The 24,939-nt window shown below is 36.2% G+C and overlaps 1 protein-coding gene across 9 annotated transcripts in view; it reads left to right on the plus strand.

The window, feature by feature from the left end:
• fam131ba (family with sequence similarity 131 member Ba) overlaps nt 1–24,939 on the plus strand; it is a 70,310-nt gene that overhangs the window by 35,921 nt on the left and 9,450 nt on the right. For 2 of the 9 annotated variants that reach the window (XM_066674854.1, XM_066674859.1), the window contains exons 2-6: nt 3,986–4,023; nt 8,395–8,430; nt 13,856–13,958; nt 15,295–15,513; nt 18,301–18,441. In XM_066674854.1, coding sequence (XP_066530951.1) covers nt 3,986–4,023; nt 8,395–8,430; nt 13,856–13,958; nt 15,295–15,513; nt 18,301–18,441 — 537 coding nt within the window. Of the gene's footprint in view, nt 1–1,531; nt 1,644–3,985; nt 4,024–8,394; nt 8,431–13,855; nt 13,959–14,029; nt 14,179–15,294; nt 15,514–18,300; nt 18,442–24,939 lie in introns of those variants that run through there. The other 7 variants (XM_066674856.1, XM_066674855.1, XM_066674858.1 and 4 more) reach the window with 7 other exon arrangements.

Below are 24,939 nucleotides of genomic sequence, written 5' to 3' on the forward strand. Positions count from 1 at the left end.
TACACATGCTCAGAGCAGCAATTAAGCATACTGAGAGGTCCAAATTAGACTGAGAGAAAGAGAAATTGAGAAGCAAAGAATGAAGCATTCTTTAGAACTTGCGTTCCTCAACTTGGATTTCTTTCTCTTTCCGTGAGCAAGTTGCAGTTACTACATAAAAATGCAACATTGACTATAACAAACATTTATCTGAAATCATTTTAAATTTCAAGTTTTTAAATCACTGATTGATAGCTCCCCAGTGAGCACAAATGAGCTATTTTTGGTGTCTATAAAGTGACACCAAGAATGAAAGTTTTTAATATGCCTTTTCATGACAACATTTTGCTATTGATGATTATGGAAATCCCAAGAATTGGTTAACAGCTTACAGCTGGGTATTACTTCAAAATAAGATATTATTCAGTTACTGCTGCTGTGCATTAAGTGAAAGCAATAATTTAAGTGCTTTTCCTCAGGGTACTGGAAATGACTTGAGAAAATTTTCTCCTAAGCTTTATGAACCCTTGAACGTTTTAAAATTTGCTACCACTTGGTATCCTAAAGATTGGTTAACAGCTTAGAGGTGCTGATCCTCACTTAGTGTGCAGGAAAACTCCAGACTTGAGTATAATCCATCTTTTAATCTTGGTTTTAATATTCATTCATTCATTGTCTGTAAGCGCTTATCCAGTTCAGGGTCGCGGTGGGTCCAGAGCCTACCCGGAAACATTGGGCTCAAGGTTTCCAATTGCAAGGTTTCCACCAACACCTCACAGACCGTGAATCGAACCCACAACCTCCAGATCCCTGGAGCTGTGTGACTGCGACACCACAAATTTTTAATCATATTGCAGTAGTTTAATTATGCCATTTACACTTTGACAATACAGTTTACAGTTTCTGTAAAGCTCTTTGCAATGCAAATAAAGATGTATTATTATTATTATTCTGCTGTATTTTATTATTTAAATAATGTTTATGCGTTATACTCATCAACTTACATTTAACCTCTTTTAGCATGGCACAAACTGCATTTATATAAAAGATGCAATAAAACAAGAAATAAAGCACACTATAACAATAGCAAAAAGACTGCACTGAAAATAGTGCAAAGAAAACCATACCAGTGTTTTCACTAACCAACGATTGTATTTTGTGAATATAAACAGAAGACATCTAGAATGAAGTTGCCTTGCGTTACTTTGCTGAAATAACCATGGACTTTCTTGGGAAAGTATGCCACCTCGATGGCAGCAAATGTCTTTCTGAAATCCTGATGTTTGTCTAATATAGTACCTTCAAACAATACAAGTCACCAATGCTCTGGGCACTGATGTATCTTCATATCCTGGCAGATGTTTGGTTTTGAACTCATCATTAATAAAATGTATATAATCCCTTTTTGTTTTTGGCACAGAAAATTTGATGTCTGTTATGCCAGAATATGCCCAAAGCTACGTCATGAACTGATCTGTATGTGTATGCTCACACGTTTCTACTTTCTTTCAAACCATTTAAGAATAGATTGAATGACTAGCTTACTGCTTGTGAATTAGTTTAGGGTTGCAGTTCTTGATGCAGCAGCAGATCTTGTTAATTGACAACTGCTTTCTAAAGTGTAAGGCTCTATCAGAACAGCATGATTATTAAGGATCAAGCAGGTAGAACCCTGTTGTTGTTTTTTAAAGGATTTTTCTTCTTATTATTATGATTTTTCTCCTGTAAAAGTTGTTGTGTGGAAGAGACCGTAGGTGGTACAGACACCAGACTTGGAAGTTAGATGTAGTTTATGTGCATCTCGGTGGGCAACAAAAATGACATTTTAATATTGTTATTTTATGCAATGTTCTCAGAGTTCAAAGGCCATGTGGGTTTCTGGCCTTGCTCTACACAGATTTACTAAATATATTTACAATATGTATGGTAAACTAATTCCATGCATTCTTTCACTGAGAAATGTTCTTTTTGAGCTGTTTTTGAATTGTGTCTCATGAAGTTTGGCACAAAGTGGTGGACTATGGCTGACCCTTTGCTGAATGCTTTTTTTGTTTGTTTGTTTGTTTGTTTGTTTGTTTACCTTTTGTATTCAACTGCTTATAGTGGAGTGTTGTGAAACAGTGTAACATGAATATTCTGTCCTATCTTTGATTATTTTGTTTCTGTTCCATCTATTTTGAGTGTGTTTCAGGCATCAATTAAGCAAAAATACACGTTATAACATGAGATATTGGCAGTTGAAGATCAATATACCAGTGTCAATATTTCATGTTATAGCACAAACCTCGAGTTTATTAAAGAGATTATAGCAGATTTTGTTATCGCTGTTTATTATTAGGTTTTAAGATAAAGAAGGCCATATAAATTATTTGCTTGTTTATCAACCTTCCACAAGGAATAATAGTTTCATTCCATCACACATTCATTTTTGCTTTTTTTCAATGAACTCTGGATCTAGTGTGATTTTGGACATGTCCAAGGTTTTTTAACTTTGGTGCTCTCCAGTGAGTCAGTCTGTGTTCACACCAGATTTGTTGGGAAACAAGGCTGCATTATTCAGACCTGCTCTTTGTCTAAGTCAGGACAGAAGCATAGATAAACACATTAAGTCAATAAAATGTCATGTTTTAACCACTGATTACAGCGGATTCAGATTGTAATGATATATATCATACACTAAACGATGCTTAGTTCTCTCTGTTCAAGCAGCAGAAAAAAAGACACTTTGACTTTAAACTGTGTTTAAAATAATGGGCGCGAAAGGGTGAAAAAGTCCAGGCACAATCTTGTAAGTGCTGGGGTCATTGCTAGGTTACATGTATTCTGCGGAGTGTTACCTGAAGAGCTTTGGTCACAGTACCAACATCATGTAATATTGGCATTCCTGGAATGTCTCTCAGGGTTGGAACTAATTGTGGTATATAAAAAATGAATCTATTACAAAATAAAATCAAATTGGTCAACCAAAACATTGGATTTTTTTTGTATGTTTGTGAACTTGGTAAAATTTCAAGAGGAATAACAAATGAACAATTCATGTTGCTTTTTAGAAAAATCCCAACTTTTCTGGAAAAAGTATTTATAGCAATGCTATTATTTTATTAAGTTTTGATTGGAAACAATTCAGGTACATTCTTGAAGTTTTTGCTTTTTAGTGTCCAGTCAATACAAGCTAGTCTTCTGATTATTTAGGCCTTCATAAACTAAACTGAAGGATTAACATGTTAGATTAACCACTTACACAATTAGGTAGGCATAACCAATCTTATTTTTATGTGCAATATGTGGGCTCAGTTTTCAGGGGTAAAAAACTCAAAACCCACTATCCCAGATCTTCTGGATATTCTAGATTTGGTCACTGTGGATATGAGTGATTGCTTGATCTGTGTAATTCAATCAGAATGTTTTGTCAGATGTTTTGTTTTCATTTTTTTGGAGTTTTGGAATTAACGCATACCTCTAGGAGTCATGTTTCAACAATGAGCTATACCATGTGTGATTGGTCCTGTACAATTACTGTAGTAGTACAGTTATTGGGACCACACTCTAAAAAGTCAACACAGGACTTACAATATGTGAATAACAGCTTGTGTGATTTTCCTAAATATAAATTACATGAATTCTCAGATACACTGAATTTCTGCCCATTATAATCTATTTTTAGGTCTATTTTAAGTTTTAAGTTCTTACTGAACATTGAAATCTATCTCAACAATGCTGAATTTTCGCAAGTAGTATTATTCATGTAATCATGTCAGGCAGCCTAATTGCCTAATCTTTTCATCATTTCTAGCCTGGTGTGATATTTTACCATGATGTAAGAAGACCCTCATTCCTCTCAGGGGGCTGGCAGTTTGGCGAAGATAATTAACCTAATTTTAGCTCTTTGTGTGAATGTCAGCAAAATTGCAGCACAAGGCTGTCAGCTCAACTTAGCTTGAGTCACAGAGGTTATGTAAGCTTGTCCTCCTCATTTATCTTCCCCTCCTCCCTCTTTCTTTTTCAGCGGCAGATGCAGTTCCTGTAAGGAAAGATGGAGAGCAGGTAGGAAATCCTGTTAAACAATTCTGATGTTGCAATCAGACTGTGATTGTTTTGGCTCATTACAAATTGAAGACCAGACTATAATTCACCATGAAGTTTCTACTCTTCCTAATAATTAAATATAACTAAATCTGTCTGTTAATAGAGAGGCATAAATACCAATACTCATAACTGCTTAATTCTAAGTAAGTATCAGCACCTGTATCAGCAAGATCAAAAATATACATACTTGTACTCCAGTGGCGGATGCTGGTCTTTCAAGGAGGGGAAGCTCAATTTCGGCCTACATCATAAAATGTGTCGGTTTATTTATACGTAAATTCTACCCTCAGTTCCTTTTAAAGAAAATGATCTGTGACCCTGTCTTACCAACAAGGCGTCTTTTCCAGGGACTTGACTAGTGTCCTCTCAATGGCCAGCAGAGCTAGGCTGCTTAAACTGCCTTGGCCCATGTGAAGTGTGTCCGCCTATGCTCCCATGGATCTTTATACCAAAGGATCACTGATTCGCTCATTTAGCTGTCAATCAAAAAGGGATTCAGCCTCAGACAGATCATCCAATCATCATGCAGAAGCTGAGCGTCCGGGCCAGCCGAGGCCAGCCCACTGCCCCATAGACCCCCAGAGACGCTGAGCGTCCGATGGGCGGGACAAAGCCCAGCATTTATCCAATGACTCGTCTCGTTTCGCTGCACTTCGCTATTGAACTTTGTGGACACTGAGCGTCCACACTATTTAAAGCACTGTGAAGCTGCGGGAATGATTGAGAGGAAAGCCGCGTCTTTACCAGTGATAAGAAGCTGATTCTGAACAAACGTTGAGCGCGTTGTAGTGCATATTTATTCAGTGACATGTACACACAACAGTATATATTTGATCACTTATTTTTTTACATTTTAGGGGAAGCTGAGCTTCCCTTGCAGTCTCAGAGCAATCGCCACTGTTGTACTCGTATTTGGTTGGAAAAAATGGTATTTATGCATCCCTATTAATGAATATTTGTAGTATGCTAATAAGCTTACAGGTTGCACGTGTATGCAAATCAAAATATGTTAGGATTCCATCAATTTCCAAAATTCCTGCAGAATTAAATAGTTAAGATGTGAATATGTCATTCAGATTGGTTTGACGTGAACTGGTTAAATATATAGACGCCTACAACCTTTATTACATTGATGGTGTTAGAAACCACCAGTTGCAAAATCTGTCAGCAAAAATATATTCTAACATATATTTAAATGTAATAATCATACATCTGAAATATGATATTTTGGTTACTTTCCTTGCAATGTCAAAGTGCATAAAAAAAGCCCAAAGACATCCAAAATATTCAAAATTGTCCCATGGTTTAGACATCAGGCAGCTTTCTTTCAGGTTGCTTTTCTTTCACAACACATTACCACTTAATTTCATATCAAAGCACTCTGAATCATTATTTTACCACATCTGAACCATTAAATTATGCAGGATTATTAAAATATCAGTAGTATTATAATTTTTATCTCAGTGGCTTAAAGAAATCTCAGACACCAGTTGCCTGCTGTACCTTATTTACAAGTGGTCGGCTCATGTAAGCCAACGCCCAGATAACATAATGCTTCTCCAGGGGAGAGAGACTATTGAATTTCTCACCAAGGCCACAGTAGCTGGCCTCCAGAGGCCCTCCATTACTGTAAAGTACAGGCATATAAACGGGCTTTCTCTCCTGGGAGACACAAACCCATCCATCTTTCTGTTCCACTGCCTCTCTACCTTCCTTCTGCAAGGGCAACAGCTCCAGGCTCTATTGGCTCCCCCACACATAGATAAAATTGGCTCAAAATCAGCCATTTTGGATTCTGATTCCCTTTTCAAGCAGCTGTTTGAAAGGGTATCAACAATGTCATCCATGGCATCACCAAACCTACATAAACCTTTCATCACAAATGGCATAAATTTATGTAGACATTTATGAAGGCGTCACTTTCAAATGAGACATGACATCAGAACCTGCTGGAATAAGCTTAAATGAAGCGTGCAAATTTAGCTCCACTTCAACAGTTTAATTTGGATTTGAAATTTCATGATATTTCTAACAGCTTAAAAAAACATTTCAGTTGAAACACGAGGTAGTATTTTACATTGATATTACAGCTTGAAAGTCACTGTGATGATCCACTGACCTGTAATAAGAACAAAGCCTCTGTCTCTGTTACCCAGGTCTCAGCACTCCAGAAACTTCACTAGGAACCTTCTGGAGGATGGCACACTGTTAAAAACAAAGTTGTTACAAAGGTTTCTTTGAGCGAAGTCATAGAAGAAACTAATAACCTTTAAAGTGGTAAAAAGCCTTTATATCAAGTAAACATTTTTAAACCTTTAAAAAATGTGCTACAGACTTGCACATCTCTTAAACAAATGAGGTTCTTTATGGAAACGTGGTTCTATGGCATTGCGCAAAGAACCCTTTATAGCACCTTTATTTTTAAGAATGTACAAGGCCACCCCTCCCTCTTAATTTTAGGACTTGCCTGTGCAGTTAAACAAACATTAAAATAAAATTTTAAAAACCCATGCTCATTTATTATGTACCGAAAGCTTTAATTACCCCATCTGAAGTGTAGGCTGGAAATAATCTGGTGTTGTAAATTTACTCCAGGTTCACTTTTCGCCTGCTGTTGTGTGTTTGGCTGCAGTAATTATGGTTACTGTACTGTGGGGCTGTTAAGAAGGCTATTAGGATTCAAGGCAAAATGTATATGTAACAGGAAAGCATTTTAAGTGCTAAAGGTGAAAACGTCTGATCAATGGACTCTGAGGATCTGACCATTAAAGTCAGTTTCATACTCAGAGTGGGCAACTCACCCACAGCTCTGCTTCTGTAAGTTGACCTCTGCTTGACCTTTAATATTGATCCATCCTAATGAACACTGAAAGGCTCTTGCTGTTTCTACTGCCAACAGTGTTTCTCTCACTGTTGTAGGTACAATATATAAGCAATCAATATCTGACTGTATTTTTATCTTGTCATGTCTTGACAGTGAGCTTACAGTCTCACTTGAAGGCCACTCCCACCTTACAGCTGTTGCCTGAATGCTATACAGAATATTTGTCCAATACGTTTTTTCTCTCCCCCAAATGCTTTACTTCAATACTTGGCCCAGAAGGTCTGAGTTAGGCCTTAAAATGTACATTTCCAGGAGTTTTTCTGATTTTCTGCAGAATTCAGTCATTGGGATATAAACAATCATACAGAGTGGTTTAATCCTAAGTGACCAGTGAATTTTTACCCCTTTGTTTGAGTGTTTCATTGGTTTGCATTTCTTGTCTTTTCCCATCACCATGTTGTAGATGGGCCCTACTCTGACCACAGTCACCAATGTGTGGTGAAGTGGTAGTGCTGTTGTTCCTGGTGACTTGAGTTTGGTGGTTTTAATTTTTAACCTCACTACATTTCTCCATTTAGTTTTCTTATTTTATCCCTGTTTGTCCCAAAACGCCACTACATTCTGCTCTGGTGTCCTCCTCCTTCAACTGAAGATTTTTAAACCTTTTAAAAGCTGCTACAGTCTCACACTTCTCTTAAACAAATGAGGCTTTATGGTAACATGTGGTTCTTCTATGGCATAGCGCAAGGAACCCTTTATAGCACTTTTATTTTTAAGAATGTACAAAGCCACCCCCTCCTTCTTGATATTAGGACTTACCTATTCAGTTAAACAAACATTAAAATAAAATAAAATAAAAAATCAGTGCTCATTTATTATGTAGCGAAAGCTTTAATGACCCCTACTAAATATAGGCTGGAAATAATCTGGTGTTCTCCTATTTACTGATGTGTGACATTAGAGGTTGATTCTACGCGTGTTGGAACTAACTCAATTTTAAATCTTTCATTTCAGAAGAAACTTTGGATGAGTTGGATTTGACTACTTTTTTTTTACTTTTAGTGTAGCATTAAATTCTTATTAAATGTAGCTTTTTTCTCAGCACCATGTGTGCAATTCTGAATAAGTTTGTCTTAAAATAAAATATTTCTCATTAACCCACAATGAACCTTATTCACATATAATTTTTTTTATTTAATCCATCTGTATTAAGGCAGTAATGTAGGGTAATATATGTAACACACAGTGCCATACATGTTTCGCTCTTTCTCTCATGCACACTCTCTCGCTAGCTCTCTCTTTTTTGTATTACATTTGGTTGTCACTGATATCCTATGTGTTTAGAGAAAATAGAAATAAAAATAGAACAACTTATTTCCTCTTTTAAGGCTGAAATTGGGTGAAATTTCTCTTGATTATACTTAATTTTATGCTATACATTAACCAGAATCTCTCCCTCAACTGCTATACTCCTCTTCCTCCTTGTTGTCTGCCTTACTCCTCAGCAGGGACGTGCCGAGTTTTCCTGGGAAGGAATCAATGTAAGTGAGGAGTTACTACTTCTTTCTTCTCCCCTCTTTGGTTTTCTCTTATTTTTGGTCCTTTTTCTCTCTTAAGAAATGGTTACAAATGCTTCTTCAACACAAGTATCATTCTTATGAAAAGCAGTGGTTTTTAGCTGTTCTTGAACAAATGCCAAAATGTACAATAAAATAAAATAACATTATTCCAGTGAGGTCTAAGGGCATTTTCTTGTTTTTTGCCCCATCATGTTAAATTCAGCTTTAAATGGCTATAATATGATACCCATATATGAATCAAATTTTTAAAGGAACTCTGTTTTCTAAAAATGCAGCAGCAAATTCAACAGGAGTAAATATTTTCCACATCATTTCTCACCTCCTAGCTGAATGAGGAATGAAGGGTTTCTGACTTTTGACACTTATTTCTTCTGTGTCATTTGGTCAGTTTTATTTGGTCATATTTTAAATATGGTTAGATGCAGATGACATGCATGTTCATCTATCTTAAAATTCTCATAACTCTAGATGTCAGTCACATACTATGTTGCAGTGGTTCTCAATCCTGGTTTCAGATTCTTCTTTAGAATCAGAATCAGAAGCTTTTATTCGTCAAGTATATTTTGCACAAGGAATTTCTACTGGTTCAAGAGTTGATATAAAAATGAAAGAATTATGCATGGTTTTGAGCATCCAGTGCTCCACACCTCTGTGCTGTGAGCCACTCCAAATTATCTTATTTCATTTTCTATAGGAATTATACAATGGCAGATAGATAAAATTTATTGTCCAGTAAATCTAAATAAAATGGAAATTTATCATTGGCCCTTTGGAAGGCTGGCTAACAGAAACATGCAACAGCAAAAACAACACAACAGGAACATAAAAACATTTAGATCAGTACCAGTGCATATACACTATGTAAAGGGATGATATATTATATATATTATATTATGCACCAATCATGGACACATGTTTAGCTCTGCATAGGTAAATGGGAACAAAAAATAATTGTGCTCTGCTGCGACCATCTTGAATAATTATATATATATATATATATATATATATATTTATATATATATCATAATTACATATATATATATATAATTATTCAAGATGGTCGCAGCAGAGCACAATTATTTTTTGTTCCCATTTACCTATGCAGAGCTAAACATGTGTCCATGATTGGTGCACAGTAAAATAGCAGAACTCAATTTTTAAAGAGTCTTCTGAAGAAATTATGTAGGTTATCAAATGGAATATCAAATATTTTAAATTCAGAAATGCTGTTTCTTAAAAACATAACCAAACAGACAATAATACTTGTAATAATACAATATAATTAATAACTACACAATATAAACCCTGTATGTAATTATACATTGGGGGAAGGGGGTTAGTGTTGGGGATCACTACTGTGCCAGTAATCGTGGAAAAGAGCTTGTTGGGATTTTGCTGTGAGCTGGCCCAAGGTGTTGGTTATGTGTGTTAGCACATTATCAATTTCTTGCTAATTAGCCTTGGCTTCCATGCTCACCTCCTGTTGTTGGTGAGATTAGGGAATATCCCAACTCCATTTGTCCTAATGACAGATGGAGTCCTCATTCAAAATCAGCAGTGCATTAGCATGCTTAAAACCAGCACAGTTGGTTTTGCAAGAAGCTGCTTGATTTGTGGCCCATTTAAAATAGGTACAAAATAATACCAATCTGTTTAGCCAACCACATTCTTATCAAAAAGACTTAAGTTACCTACTTTCAAGAACTTACACTATATGTCCAAAATCTTTCCTCTGAAATGATTAGTGCCCCACTTTTCAACAGCAACAGTTTGTATTATTCTGATGACTCTTTAGATACATTTTTTGGGACATACCTGTGAGGATTTGCTGGCATTCTGTAATGACAATTTTGGTCAAGTCAGAGTCTGATGTGTCCACCATGGACAGAAAAAAACCCAAACAAATAAAAATAAAAAACGGGTTAAAATGACTTATTTAATTGTATTCAGTGTCCATGTTGTTTTCATTTGTTTTCACCTTGAGCATGTTTCGATGTTCAGTATGTAGTTTTTAAAATAAAAATCAAACATGGATAAAACCACTGCATATAGGGCACTTTATGTACCATATTTTATGTTTTTGCATTATAATATCTTTTTTTAAAAGCTGTAAACATTGCAAACTTGGATTAGCCCCAACTGAATATATGAAACAATAATTGAAACTTTTATACGGAAATTTATACATATACTGAGAATGCCTTGTTGTTATTACTTGAGTCATTTGAGAACTCCTTCGTTTAAATCTTGTCATTAACACCTGTACTTATTGCTACTGCGGCACGGTGGCGCAGCAGGTAGTGTCGCAGTCACGCAGCTCCAGGGGCCTGGAGGTTGTGGGTTCGATTCCAGCTCCGGGTGACTGAGTTGGTGTGTTCTCCCCGTGTCCCCGTGGGTTTCCTCCGGGTGCTCCGGTTTCCTCCCACAGTCCAAAAACACACGTTGCAGGTGGATTGGCGACTCGAAAGTGTCCGTAGGTGTGTGTGTGCTGTGTTGCCCTGTGAAGGACTGGCGTGTATTCCCAGGGTGTATTCCCGCCTTGCGCCCGATGATTCCAGGTAGGCGCTGGACCCCCGCGACCCTAAATTGGATAAGCGGTTACAGATAATGGATGGATGGACTTATTGCTACTGTCTGTGGGACCTTTTGCTTTCCTGTAGTGTATATACTGCCATTGGTGCACAGTAATGAAGTAAATGTAATTCGTTAGTGTACCTAAGTACTTTTTTTTTGTATCTATACTGAAATATTTCCATTTTTACTTTAATTCCACTACATATCAAAGTCAAATATACTTTTTACTCCACTACATTATGAAAATCTGTCATTCTTTTTGGTTTATGTGTGAATAAAATTGTAACATGCCTGAACAAATCTCCCTGTGACACACAGCAGAACCGTTACTAGGAGACAAACTAACACAGTCACCATGCTAAAGCATGTTAAAATGTTTCTCTGCCTAAATACCAATAATACCAAAGAAATAATATCTATAGTACATTAATACCAATAAATACCAATAATACCAAAGGCAGACATTTTTGTTTGTTTTTTATCAACTGTTGTGCTAACTTGGGACTGTAATAATCACTTTCAGTTCTTAGAACCGTTAAAATTTAGGGCAGCATGGTGGCGCAGCAGGTAGTGTCACAGTCACACAGCTCCTGGGACCTAGAGGTTATGGGTCCAAGTCCCGCTACCAGTGTCGGTTTACTCCGGGGGCTCCGGTTTCCTCCCACGGTCCACAAACAAACTTTGGTGGGTGGATTGGTGACTTAAATGTGTCCATAGGTGTGTGTGAGTGTGTGTCGCCCTGTGAAGGACTGGCGCCCCCTCAAGTGTTTGTTCGTGCCTTGTGCCCAGTGATTTCGTGTAGGCTCCGGAGCCACAGCGGAGAACAGGATAAGCGGTTACAGACAATGAATCAATTAGTTTGTACGGTTTAGTATTTGGCTGTATTTGAGGCATCAGTAACTACTATTCATTCATATACATGGTTTACGTATCTGTAGATGTCACAAATCACTCACCGAGGGTGAGTGGCAGTTGGAGATTTATTAAACACAATATTTGAAGTGTAGTCAAAATCAAAATAAATATTCAAAAACCCAAAAATCAGTCCAAAAGACAAAAATGAGTAACGGGCAAAAGGCGCAGCAGGTAGTGTCGCAGGAGGTTGTGGGTTCGATTCCAGCTCCGGGTGACTGTCTGTGAGGAGTTGGTGTGTTCTCCCCGTGTCCGCGTGGGTTTCCTCCGGGTGCTCCGGTTTCCTCCCACAGTCCAAAAACACACGTTGCAGGTGGATTGGCGACTCGAAAGTGTCCGTAGGTGTGAATGTGTGTGTGTGTGTGTGTGTCTGTGTTGCCCTGTGAAGGACTGGCGTCCCCTCCAGGGTGTATTCCCGCCTTGCGCCCGATGATTCCAGGTAGGCTCTGGACCCCCCGCGACCCTAAAATTGGATAAGCGGTTACAGATAATGGATGGATGGATACTCTGCATCTATGTAGACAAAACAGAGAGCTTAAAGCAACACTAATACATCCCTACATGGTACACAGTGTATTGGTGTAGTAGTATTAGTTTTATGAACTGTTAAAATGTGCTCTTTAGGGAGTGTAGTGTAGAGGAACTATATTTCTGGACTTCTTGACTTGAGCAACTTGAACCATGTTCGTCAGACTGCAGACCATTCACAGTTGTTGTGATCTGCACAAATGTGACGAGTTACATTTGTGGAGAGGTGCGCATCAGACTGCGTTGCCTACAGCATATGTACAGAAGCATAATTTGGCTTAATACTCAGGAGACAGCGACCCCTGTTGGTTTGGAGGGGCAGCACCTTGGGTGTATGTAATGATAAAACATCATTCATTGTATATAATCTTTGGCCACTTCTGCTGTGTTTATCCATGTCAGACTAATAATGAGATTCTATAAAAAGACTGGGGGACCAAGACTGACACTAGTGTCTTTTCACCTACAAAGTGTTAAAAATTAGAATAGGACATAGGGCGATAATATGTCATGGTACATTTATTTTCAGTACGTAAGTAAATTTGAAGGTAAATACCTTTGTACTTTTACTCAAGTGGAGATCTACAACGAGGACTTCTACTTTTATTGGGGGTAATATTTAAACCAATTAAACTAATATAAGGTTTGTGTATTTTGTCCACCACTGTTTACTGCCTCTGAGGAGGCCTTGCTGTGTTATCTTTGATTTTGTCCATCTCATTTTTATGTGGAATCAAGGATAATAAAATATGCTCCATGTAAAATCAGTAATATCTGCTCAAATACTCAGTGTGTGAATGATTAGTAAGGTTTTTGCCATTTCCTCACTCATTACCTGCTTGGAAGAACTAGAGGATAAGATTGTTGTGGCATGGATATTTTTGGTGGGAGGGCTGTTCTCAGAACATTAGTGACCGTCTAAATAAATCTAAAGCCTCCAAAAGGGAAACTGACCACAGGATGTAGTATCAAATGAATTTATTAAAATTATATATAATTTTATGTATTATATTTATACCTAAATAATATTTCACTTCATTTTAGACACTGTGAACAGAAGTCAACCTCTGTATTTAAAATGTTAACACTATTTGACACTATTAAGGGATTTCAATGTAAAATTTTCTTGTTGATGTGGGTGTTTTTTGTTTGTTTGGTTTTGTTGTTTTTGTTTTGTTTGTTTGTTTTTATCTTTCTTTTGTGTAAAAGCACAAAATTAAGCCTAAGGGAAATTTGGGGTCTGGGTTAACAGCGGCATATTATTAATTGTGTCTTATTCCTTTCTTTCCTTCCTTTTTTCTTTCTTTTTCTTTCTTTCCATCTATCCTGTCTTCAATGCCTATTCTCTCCTCATGACATTTATTTCTGTCAGCTGTCTATGGAGGACACCACCTCCATCTTGCCTCGTCTGAAGCGGAACTCCAACGCCTATGGGATTGGAGCTCTGGCTAAGTCCTCTCTGTCAGGTGTGTCAGGTGTGTGTCTGTCCCGGTAGCTGGTAACCGCCCCCATGTTGGCTCCAGAGGAGGAGCTGGAGATTGGAGCCAACATGGCCGCCCCTGTGGGACCCCTCCCACCCCCCACCCCCTTCCAGTTTCACTTCCTGCCACCATTAATTTCGTGCCTGTCAATGGCTACTGCTGCCATTGATGAAAGACCAATCAGATCCAACAAGAGCACAAACAAATGGTTGACGTAAGTGCAATAAACTCATCACCACAGGATTGCTGCTGGGAACTGTAGTCTTTTGGATGTTCAGTGGTTATGTGGTGAATAGTGTTAATGTAGTGCTTTTTGTGGGTTTTGTCCCGTGTGCAGGTGTGAGATCTGCAGTGTTGTGCTCAGTAAATTGTTGGTGAACATTGTGTTGTGTATGTGTGTGTTTTGATTTATGTGTTTCTGTTTATATATATTATGTATGCATGAATAAATCTCACTCATTAACATAACAGGTTGGAACAGTAGGTATATCCTTTTTTTTTTTTTCTTTCACTCTGTGAATACGCAGTGCAAAAATTCCACTGTAACTTCCTCACAAAAAAAGTTAATTTATCAATGTTTCTAAAGAAATCTGGATGCACCATCATATTTAATAGTTTCCTTTCTCTTTTTTGGGTTTGGAAGTGTAAGATCACATGCCTTAATATGGCGGTATCAGCACTTATTTTCTTTTTTGGTTCACATTGTTTTACCCCTTGTTATATTTTGGACTAATGTGTAGCTGATATTTGCCTACACAAGAGCCATTTTAGTATAAAGAAACTCTTTAAATGTTTCTCTCCAAGCTCTTATTATCCAAAAAAAACAAAAAACAAACAAACCATACAGTCAAATGGATGTAGCGTAACAAATTAGCCTTGTGAGTAATGGGTCTGAATTCTTATGAATAATGTGTCTGAAAACAGTTTATCCTCTGTGCTTCTCTGTAAAATTGATTGAGTTAAAAGACTTTCTCCAATTCTGTTGCTAGGCACACTGACACCTACTGCCTTAAAATCTATCCTTATTGAACAAAAATAACTAGATGAAGGAAAAGAAACTTCATTACCTCTAGTGCATTGCCTTGCTACCCTCATTACCTTCCATTCTGCACTTGCATGCAGATGTATGGGCTGTGTCCGAATTCCACACACTACAATACATCCTACTAGTTGGCTTTTCTCAGAAGGTAAACATAAAATTATTTACACCATGCAGACATCAGTGATGAAACAATGAGAATTATACACTAATAGGAAGCCATATGTAGTAGACAATTCGGACACAGCCACTACTAAAACCATACTGAATCCTCTGACTTCCTTCCTATAGGTGTGACCAGGTCCATGAAAGACAAAGTGACTAAACCAACTGCTATGGCTCAAGGACGTGTAGCCCATATGATTGAGTGGCAGAGTTGGGGTAAGCCATCTGCTGGACCAATAGGAGGAGCAGGTCACTCTAACCTGCACCGTGAGAGAGAAAGGAGAATGGAGAATGATGCCTACAGTGACCTAAGTGACGGAGAGAAGGAGGCGCGAATGGCAGCCGGTACAGTTATAAGAGTTTAAATTTCAGAACAATGCTGTATATCGAAATGCTGAAATTTAAATGAGCTTTCAGTCAGATGTTGTTGTTCTTATAGGTGGCATTCAGTTTTCATAAAGTTCTGAGGAAGTTTCCTCACCATTCGCTAGCTCTCCAATTGATTTGTGTGCTCAAAACCAGTCTATTGTGTTTATAAAACCTCAGTGTCTGTAAATGGGTAAAACAACCAAAGGATCATGGTCCTGTATGCTAGGTTTCTTTCTCTCTCTCTGCTCATGGAAGGAAAACAGCATTTTGGAGGTTTTTAGACAACGAAGAGACCTCCAGACATTGAATTGAATTGAGCATGAATTGAGATAAGGATTTTTCTGTATTCCTGCTCCATAGGTGGGTAATATTGACTTATTTTGCTGGAAATTACTCTAAATTTGGGAGAGCTCTAACTTCATGACAGAAAGTGCTAAAATTTAACAATTCGAGCAACAAATGAGTTTCTGTGGTATTTCAAAAAGTGAACAAATACTTACAGAAAAGTTAAACATCAGCCATATGCAGTGTTTTTCCCCCCTCAAGCATACCTTTCCAAGCTGAGCTTCTGAACATAAACAAATGCAAGAACAGCATTTCCCCACAATCATTGATGTTCCCATTAAGAACATTATCATGTCTAATATATATAATATTCATGAATGGGCTTAGTTTAAAGTAGAATAAAACCTGAACATTTCCAACCTGAACAAAACTGTTATGGGTTTTTGCTTTCACAACACAGAAATGTTTATCTTTTAAAGTTGCATTCCTACCTGTTAAAAAGGTGAATTTATATTTGCCCCATGTACATAAACTTTTGACAAAAAATGTATTTAATGAATGCTATTGTTGCATAAACTCTTGTTTGTGGAAATAAACATTTTGGGCACATATATCAAGCAAAAAAGATGCAGTCTAAATCTTGGCAGTATAGAATGTGGGTGTAATATCAGGTTGCACTTATATCAGTAAAAAATATAACCAGTCTCTTTTTGCCTTTTTATGTATGTTTATTATCCACTTAGGTTATTCAGAAAAAAGATTACATGTGTCAAATATGAAAATTGTGTGGTGGTATGTAGTACTGCACTTTACTGTTTTGCATTGTCCCATGGTTTGGCACTCATAGAGGAGGGCATTTGATTGCTGGTTAATTCCAATCCAACATGGATCAAAGCAGCAGTATGCAGTAAAAAGTTTTTAAAATGTTGCCTGCTCTGTATAAGAAAGGCCAGTGTGCAGTGCGATCAAAAAATGAGTCTAGTTCTGTTCACGGCGCAGGACCAGCTCTGACACCAGTTCATTCACCAGTTGGAACAACTGCCCCGCACATTTTAGAGATTGGTCTGCTTCTAACTAATTAACATCCTTCTTTTTCGACAACTAGGATTCAAATCCTGATTAGGAGAAGAACAGATTCATAAGAACTGATTAATAGGGCTTGATTCCCTGCTTAGAAAAAAATAATCAGATTGCAGAACGATTTTGTGTCAATATGACCAAAATCTATGTTAATAACTAAATCATATTTTACCAGTAATATATTATTGGGGCCTTTTGCCTCTTATCATGGTGTTTGTTTGTTTTGACTATTTGTTGAATAAGTCTAAATTTTCTATAATCTCTCTGCTTTTTGGCCATCCCACCATCAGAATGGAAATCAAGTACAATATTTTTAATTTATATAACCAAATTAAATATTTTTATATCTTGTCCTGTGAGATTAATTGGGACTCTGCTGACTCGGATTTTATGCAATGTGTCAGTGTTGAGGTCCTGGCACTCAATAAGAGGCTAAAGGGGAGGAGGAAGGAGACTAATGAGAACTAATATATTGTAATATGAAAAAATCTATACAGCAGTCACTATACAAATTTTAATTTAAAATATTTAATATTTTATAAGTGCTAATTTATGACAACACACTTCACATTTTGTAAGTCATACACCTTTCAACATACATTTAAGGAATTTTAAATGTTGAATTTTGACCTCTCTGTAACCTAGTTTATTAAATTCCTGTTGCATTGGTCATTTATTCATCCTGCTTCATCCTTTTAAGGGTTGTGGTGAGTCAATTGCCTACATGGAATCATTGGGTGCAAAGCAAGCACACACAATGGACAGGGCACAAGTCCACGCCTCACTTGCGTCTGTAGGCAATTTTACACAACCAACTGACTTATAAACCTGAGTTTTTGACAATGTTAGAGAAGTAGAGCACCAAAATCCTCACAGATACTGGCCCGAGTAAGGTTTTAAACCAACAACCCCAAAACCGTGGAGCTCTTTGGCAGTGAAAATACTTGTTGCTGCCATGGCATCCAGCCATTGTGTAAATGTGATTAGATTAGATCTTGGACTATCATACAGTTTTACACTGTCAAAAAAAACTGTAACTGGGGTAGTACCTTTTGTTAGGGAACATAATTTTAAAATGGTGTTGATTTCATACACCCCATTTCATCTCCAGGACCTATAATTTGTTCTTTTATTTTACACAAATCTATAATGAAAGATTACAAATCTCACTTTCTGGAGAAAAGAATGCAATTAACTTTTAGGGAATACAACTAGATTTTAACACCACTGCTGTATATTTTAAATGTATATTTACACTGATTGTACCTTTAGTGACTACTAATATACCTTTACCGTACCTTTTTTCTGAGAGTGTGCCATGAGGTTGTTTTCCCCCATTGTACATTAGGTTCCGCTGGTTCTTTACTTGGTTCATTTAGTTTTGTATGTTTTTCACAGGAGTGATGCAGCAGTTTGCAATCTCCGAAGCCACACTGCTGGCCTGGAACTCTATGGATGGTGAAAGTCTCTGTGCTGACTCCAACCAGGGCAGTGTGGCTCACCTCAGTGAAGTAAACCAAGAGAGCATCACCAGCAGAGGTAAAATCACAAATGCAAGCATGTCCGGCAAATGTCCAGCGAAGATGACTGACATACAGAATTAGTTTCACCTCGTTCAACTCTCACATCAGATTATATTTGAAAAATTATTCATTTGACAGGAAGGCATGCCTTTGAAAATAAAGCTGGGTTATCTCTGGCTAACTCTGACCTTATCTGAGGGTTTAATATGCCATTGGGAGTGGATCAATTTGTAGCTATCTGAATCAGTTTTTTCAAGCAGATATTTAGCTACACACGTTTTAATATCAAAAACTGTCCAAAAGCACCCACACTGGTGAGAATTTATTTCTGGCTAAAGAATATTATAATTGTAGGCAAGGCAAGTTTATTTATAGAGCACCTTCCATACACAAAGGCCTTAACAGGCCTTAACAGAAACAAATAATTGAGAACAAATCAGTTATGAATAATAATTAAAACATTAATGACATTTAAAACAAAAGAGTGCAATAAAAAAAAATAGGCAGTAAACTACAAAAGAATACAAATGAATCTAAGTACGAAAGGCTCATTACAGAATACAATGTGAACACTATTTCAAACTGAGCAAAAGGCCTGCCTAAATAGGACAATTTTCAGCCTGAATATAAAACGTAAGTCTTAAGTCTGAGAGAAATGCTTGGATCCTGATAAATATGCAGGTCCTACACCATTAAGAGACCAGTATCAATACTTTGATAGGTATTCTGTAACAGACTGGTATCCAATGTAAGGCTTTAAGAACAGCAGTGATGTGCTCTTATCTTCTACTCCTAGTGAGAAACCTTGGCGCCCCATTTTGGATCAGCTGAAGCTTTTTAAATGGTATTTTTTATTGGTCCTGTTAAAAGACCATTACAATAACCAACAGAGCTATCGCAAAGACCATTTCTCGTGTTTCAGTGAAACCTGTATATATTGAACAAAAATATGAACGCAACAATTTTTTTTGCTCCCATTTTTTATGAGCTGACCTCAGAGTTCTAAGACATTTTCTATGTACACAAAAGGCCTGGTTGTTTCAAATATTGTTCACAGTTTTGTCTAAATCTGTGTTAGTGAGCTCCACCTCACAGGTGTGGCATATCAGGATGCTGATTGGACAACATGATTATTGAAGAGGTGTGCTTTAGGCTGGCCACAATAAAAGGCCACTCTAAAATGTGCATTTCAGTAATTCAGTAAAAAAAATGAAATGTTTAATTTTATAAAGTCATATAAATGTTGACCTAAATAACAAATCAACCCATGATTCATCTCAAGCAGCTGTTGCAGGAGTTTTACTTGTGCCACAGCTAACTATTCCACCAAAGAATCTTCTCTGCCAGAAAAAAGGAATATTCTGTTCTAAAGCTAAGCTGGCTTGACTAATGAGTGTCTGCCTTCATGACACTGATTAAGTGTGATGGGGAAATGTGTTATTCAGTGAATCTAGAAAAGCAGACCTTGTGCATGTTGAACTACCTTTGTGACATGCTTTTAAAATGCCTACAGTTTTAATATTTTGTATGGACTAAAATGATCTGATATTGACACTGATCTGACACCTAATAATACTGTTAGGTCAACATAAGTGGAAAAATCAAGATGGGAATGGGACAAAAAGATGTACAAATCCACAAGGAGAGAACAGTTCAGAAACCAAATATGCCTAAAAGCATTTTATTCTTAATTCGGAAATATATCAAACAAATACACTGTAATGTATTAAAGTTATGTTTGTAATTACAATATCACAATTTATAAACATAAATATGTAATTTGAAAAATAGCTGTGCTCCAAATTAAATAAATTAGGTACATATAGTGGGTTTCTTAGATATCTTTTTGTCACCAGTTATCTTCAAGAGAATCTTAATCATGTGTGGAAGGGAGGAACCATTGAGGAGGTTATGAAAAATATTGGTATTAGTTTTTCAGTGTTAGACATAATTATTCCCATCTGACAAAACTAAATTAAATATAGTAAATTAATTGTCTATTCAATATCCAGTATGATCCATAGCAAAGTTTTGTTTAGAATTTTTAAACTTTTAAATATCCTTCACATATATCCTTTCAACTTACGTTAGCAACTTATGTTACCAATTTAACTTTAAATTGGGATGAACAGTGACTTTGACATTTAAGTTTTCTAATTTTGATTTCTGCTTCTAAGTCTAATCTTGGACACAGTGCCAATAAGGAATGATCATTTGAAACGTTTGAATGTAGGCTCAGGCTTAAAATTAGATACACAAGGCCTGTAAATAAGCTTCGGTGTTGAGGGTAGCTGGTGGCTGATCGGATCATAAATGGCCACAGCAAAACCATTAGTTTGGGTTAGATAACAGGAAGGTTGTGGTTTTAGGTAGGAAGAGAGTGGGGTGGGCCCTGCGTGAAGCTTTAATTGATTGGAATATGTTTTTTTTTTTTTATCTTACCCAGTGTATGATTATAATAGCATTGATTTACATTACATATAAAAGATTTTTTTTAAATGCTTACTTTTATCTTCCCTTCTTCCCGTCGTATATATGCACTGTATATCCAAAAGTTTTCAAATTATAGATTTCCATTGACAATTTTTCCATTGATGTTTAACTGTGCACCTAGAGTGTATGGATCAAAGTAATAAAGTATTTACAATTGAATGGGATGCTCTGAAGCAGCCACAAATAATTCTTAGCCATCATGCTCAATGTGGGCTCAAGTGGTATAAATTGAGTGGGTTTGACTGTTTATCCTGTTTGTGTCTAGTATGTATGTTGCTGATCTAATGTAATTTAATAAATATTTTTAGCAACATTTGAAAAGTATCAGTTGTCTCATGCCCTTGTTGCGTCATTTACCCTAATTGTACTGCTTCATTTCAAACAACCAAAACTGAAGAAGGCTAAACATAAGCTTACGTATTTCCCTTATTTCATAAATCCACTAGTGACTGGTATGAATCAACATGCAACAAGTATTGATTCAAGTTTGAGAGCCAAAAATCTCATTATGTAGTAAACAAAGCTTCATACTCCATAATTCTGATCAATCCCTGACTCCAGTGTCAGCAAACTCAAAACCACATTCTCATATTTTACCCTTGTGTGGGGTTTCATATATCTGCTGTTGTGATTTATATTGTTTACCTTGCTTTGACTGATACTGCATCCAGTGCTTTTGACAGGTGTGGCACTGTTTGACATAGCTTTATTTAGTGCATGGAGATGTGGCAGAGCTTAAAAAAAAATTGGGGGGTGGGGTTTGCAGCTGCAGGGCTTGGGGCACAAGATCAGAATGATGCAGTTTTCTGAGTCACAGTTCATGCAGAGAGTGAACTGACACTAGAACAGTGATGATTAGTCAATTAGAAAAACTCTTCAATGAATCAGCAGTGATTAGTGTGCAGTTTGTTTAATGATGCATATTTCATTTAATTTTTTTCTGAAATAAAGAGCCTACATGTTTTCTTCACAATTTTTATAAATGTTTTTAGTGCGGCTCTGTGTTTTTGTTACTATTCAAACAATGTTTATTGTTTGGCATTTTTAAAGACATTGTTTATCTTGATAATTTGTCAGAATAAACCATTGATAAATTACAGTCTGTAAATTATTTGACTAATATAATTCATAGTGAGAGCCTTAAGTGAGACTAGAACCACCCTCTAAATAGCAGACTTCTCATTGTTATTAATACATATATCTGCTCTAACACAGCTGTGAATTATTCCTTTTAAAACCTTTGCACTAAGTAAACTTCTGAATACAGTCAGGTTGTAAATTGTTTTGTGCTTTGTACATTATTTGTGCAGTTTTAGGGTTTGTAATATTCTGATCTATTTATAATTCTTATAGCTTTATTTTGTAGCATGAATATTGAATTAGTGTTAGTTTTATGTTTCCCCACCCCTCTACACAGTAAGTCATGTATAGAATTATGAAAGTATGGTGTATATATAGTGAGTTCTGGTTCATTATATCTTTAGTTTTATACAGTATTTCAATGATTTTAGACATTTTTGTTTTTACATTATTTTTTTTCCAAATTAATTTATGATCGATCATCACTCCCAAAGAAACATAATTTTTACTTGATTTTTAATTTGTCGATTACCAAATATTATAAACTTTCTTTTGTTTAAATTCAGAGACAACTTGTTTATATCAAACCACTTTGCAAACCTTCTCCAGAACAATGTAAATTAGTATCATTCGTAAATAAAACTAATTTGAACAATTTAGTCACTTTGCAAATATCATTTATATATAATATAAACAATTTTGGTTCAAGTACTGAACTTTGTGGAACCCCACAGTTAATCTTCAACAAATCAGATTTATCTTTATTAACTTGCACATACTGATATCTATCTTCCAAGTAACTTTTTAACCATGAGTATGCGATCCCTCTGAGCCCATATCTCACTAATTTCTTCATTAGTAATCCATGATCAATGGTGTCAAGAGCTTTTTTTTTAAGTCTACAAACACCCCCACAGTATATTCCTTGTTGCCTATTGCAGTAGATATATCTTCAATTGCATCACTGCTATGGACCTCTTTGCTCTAAAGCCAAACTGATGCACACTCAATAATTAATGTTTTTCTATGAAATTGTCCAGCCTGTATACAGTTTTTCTAAAATTTTTGAGAACTGAGAGTAGTGAAACTGGTCTATAATTGGAGAATTGGTGTTTGTCACCACTGTTATAAATGGGAATAACTTTAGCTCTTTCATTAAATTGTGTCCAACATTTACAAAATAATCATTAAATTAATTTGCAATTTCTTTTGTTTTATTTATATTTGTATTGTTGTCTTTTACAAAATAATTTGGACTACCTTCTCTTCCTGTAACATTTTATTTGTTATTTAGCACTTTCCATGTTCCTTGAGTATTATTCCTATTCTGCTCCAGTAATTTGTGATAATACTGCTTTTTGCTAAATCTTATGATACTTGTTAATTTATTTTATATATCTTGTATTTGCTTTCTGTTTCTTTTGTTCTTTGTTTTAAAAATCTTCTCTATGAAACAAATTTTTTTACAGACATTTACTATCCCCTTAGTAATCCATGTTTTGTCATTGTGTTTGTAACTTCTTTTAAGTGTCTTTAAAGGATTTAAAGAAAATATTTTCATACACCTCACTTCAGTTCCTTAGGTACACCTTTAGGGCAGTGATAGCTTCTCCTGTCCTCTGTCGTACCATTTTATAATTGTTTTACCCATCTTCCTTTTTTTTGTACTAAAACAATTCTTAAAGTTTGCAAAAACTGGCAGGTGGTCACTTATATCATTTAGAAGTTGTCCAACAACTATATTACTATCAGTTTTGTTTGTGAATATGTTGTCTTTCAATGTTGCAGTGTTGGCTGTTATTCTGGTTGGTTTAATAATCACAGGAAATAAGCTGTTGCTGTACATTGTATAAAATCTGTCGTCTTTTCATATCCACACATTTTGGATTTAGCAAATCAATATTAAAATCACCACATAAAATTTGTATCTTTCTGTCATTCAAATTGTCAAACATACCAGCTAATTTATCATTGAATGTATCCATACAGGTTCCTGGATTTCTTTATACACAGCTGATAATGAAGATTTAAAATTTTTCTACCTCAATTTCTATAGTTGCTCCTCCTATTTTATTGATCCTGTTGATCGTGAACATGTTCAATTCTTCCAGTTGTACATATAAGCACACATAAGCATTGTCAAGCCAAGTTTCAGATACAGCTATGATAATAAACTAGTTAAATATATTAAAATAATCCTTAATTTTGGTGAAGTTTCTGTAGAGGCTTCTGCTGTTAAACTGTATTATTGATAGAACAACTTCCAATTTTACACTGATATTGAACTGTTCTTCTGTGTAACAAATCTGTGGCTATGAGTCTCAAAAGTCTATTTTGCTCACACAAAACAACTTCTACACGCTCTCACTTTTGCACCAAATATCTCAGTCAGTATGGTGCAAAACTAATTTGTGCATCTGTAGAGCCAGGCGTGCACTGTTCAGAGATCAGCGAACACCAATCAGAGGACTCGTTAAGCAATGCTATTTGCCTATCAGGTCTCCTGATTCTGTGACTGAGCGCCTCCTTTGAAAATCCTTTTCTGGGAAAAAAAAACATAGAGGACCGAGGGTCTGTGTAGAAAATGAAATGGAAAACAGGAAATTATTTGTTGTCATGTGTGACCGAAAAAGACAGCATTTGAGTCTTGTAGCCGCATATTTGAGCAGTTGTAGTTATTAAATTGTGTTTTTGCAAGACAAATATCCCCTTTAAGTGTGTATCTCACAATGCACAGATTCACATATTGGTTTGCGAATATGCAACTTTGGTGCATGTTTTATAAGAGTGTGTGAATGTGTTTTGCACCATACTCACCGTTGCTGCAAAACCGTGAGCATGATATTTTTGTACTTGTGTGTATAGAATCTGATTTGTGCAACTGGAATTAAGAATTTGTAAAAGTGTAACTGCTAAGTTGTATTTGTGGGAGAAGAAAAAA

The sequence above is a fragment of the Hoplias malabaricus genome, chromosome 6, assembly GCF_029633855.1.
Source record: "Hoplias malabaricus isolate fHopMal1 chromosome 6, fHopMal1.hap1, whole genome shotgun sequence".
NCBI classification, from domain to species: domain Eukaryota; kingdom Metazoa; phylum Chordata; class Actinopteri; order Characiformes; family Erythrinidae; genus Hoplias; species Hoplias malabaricus.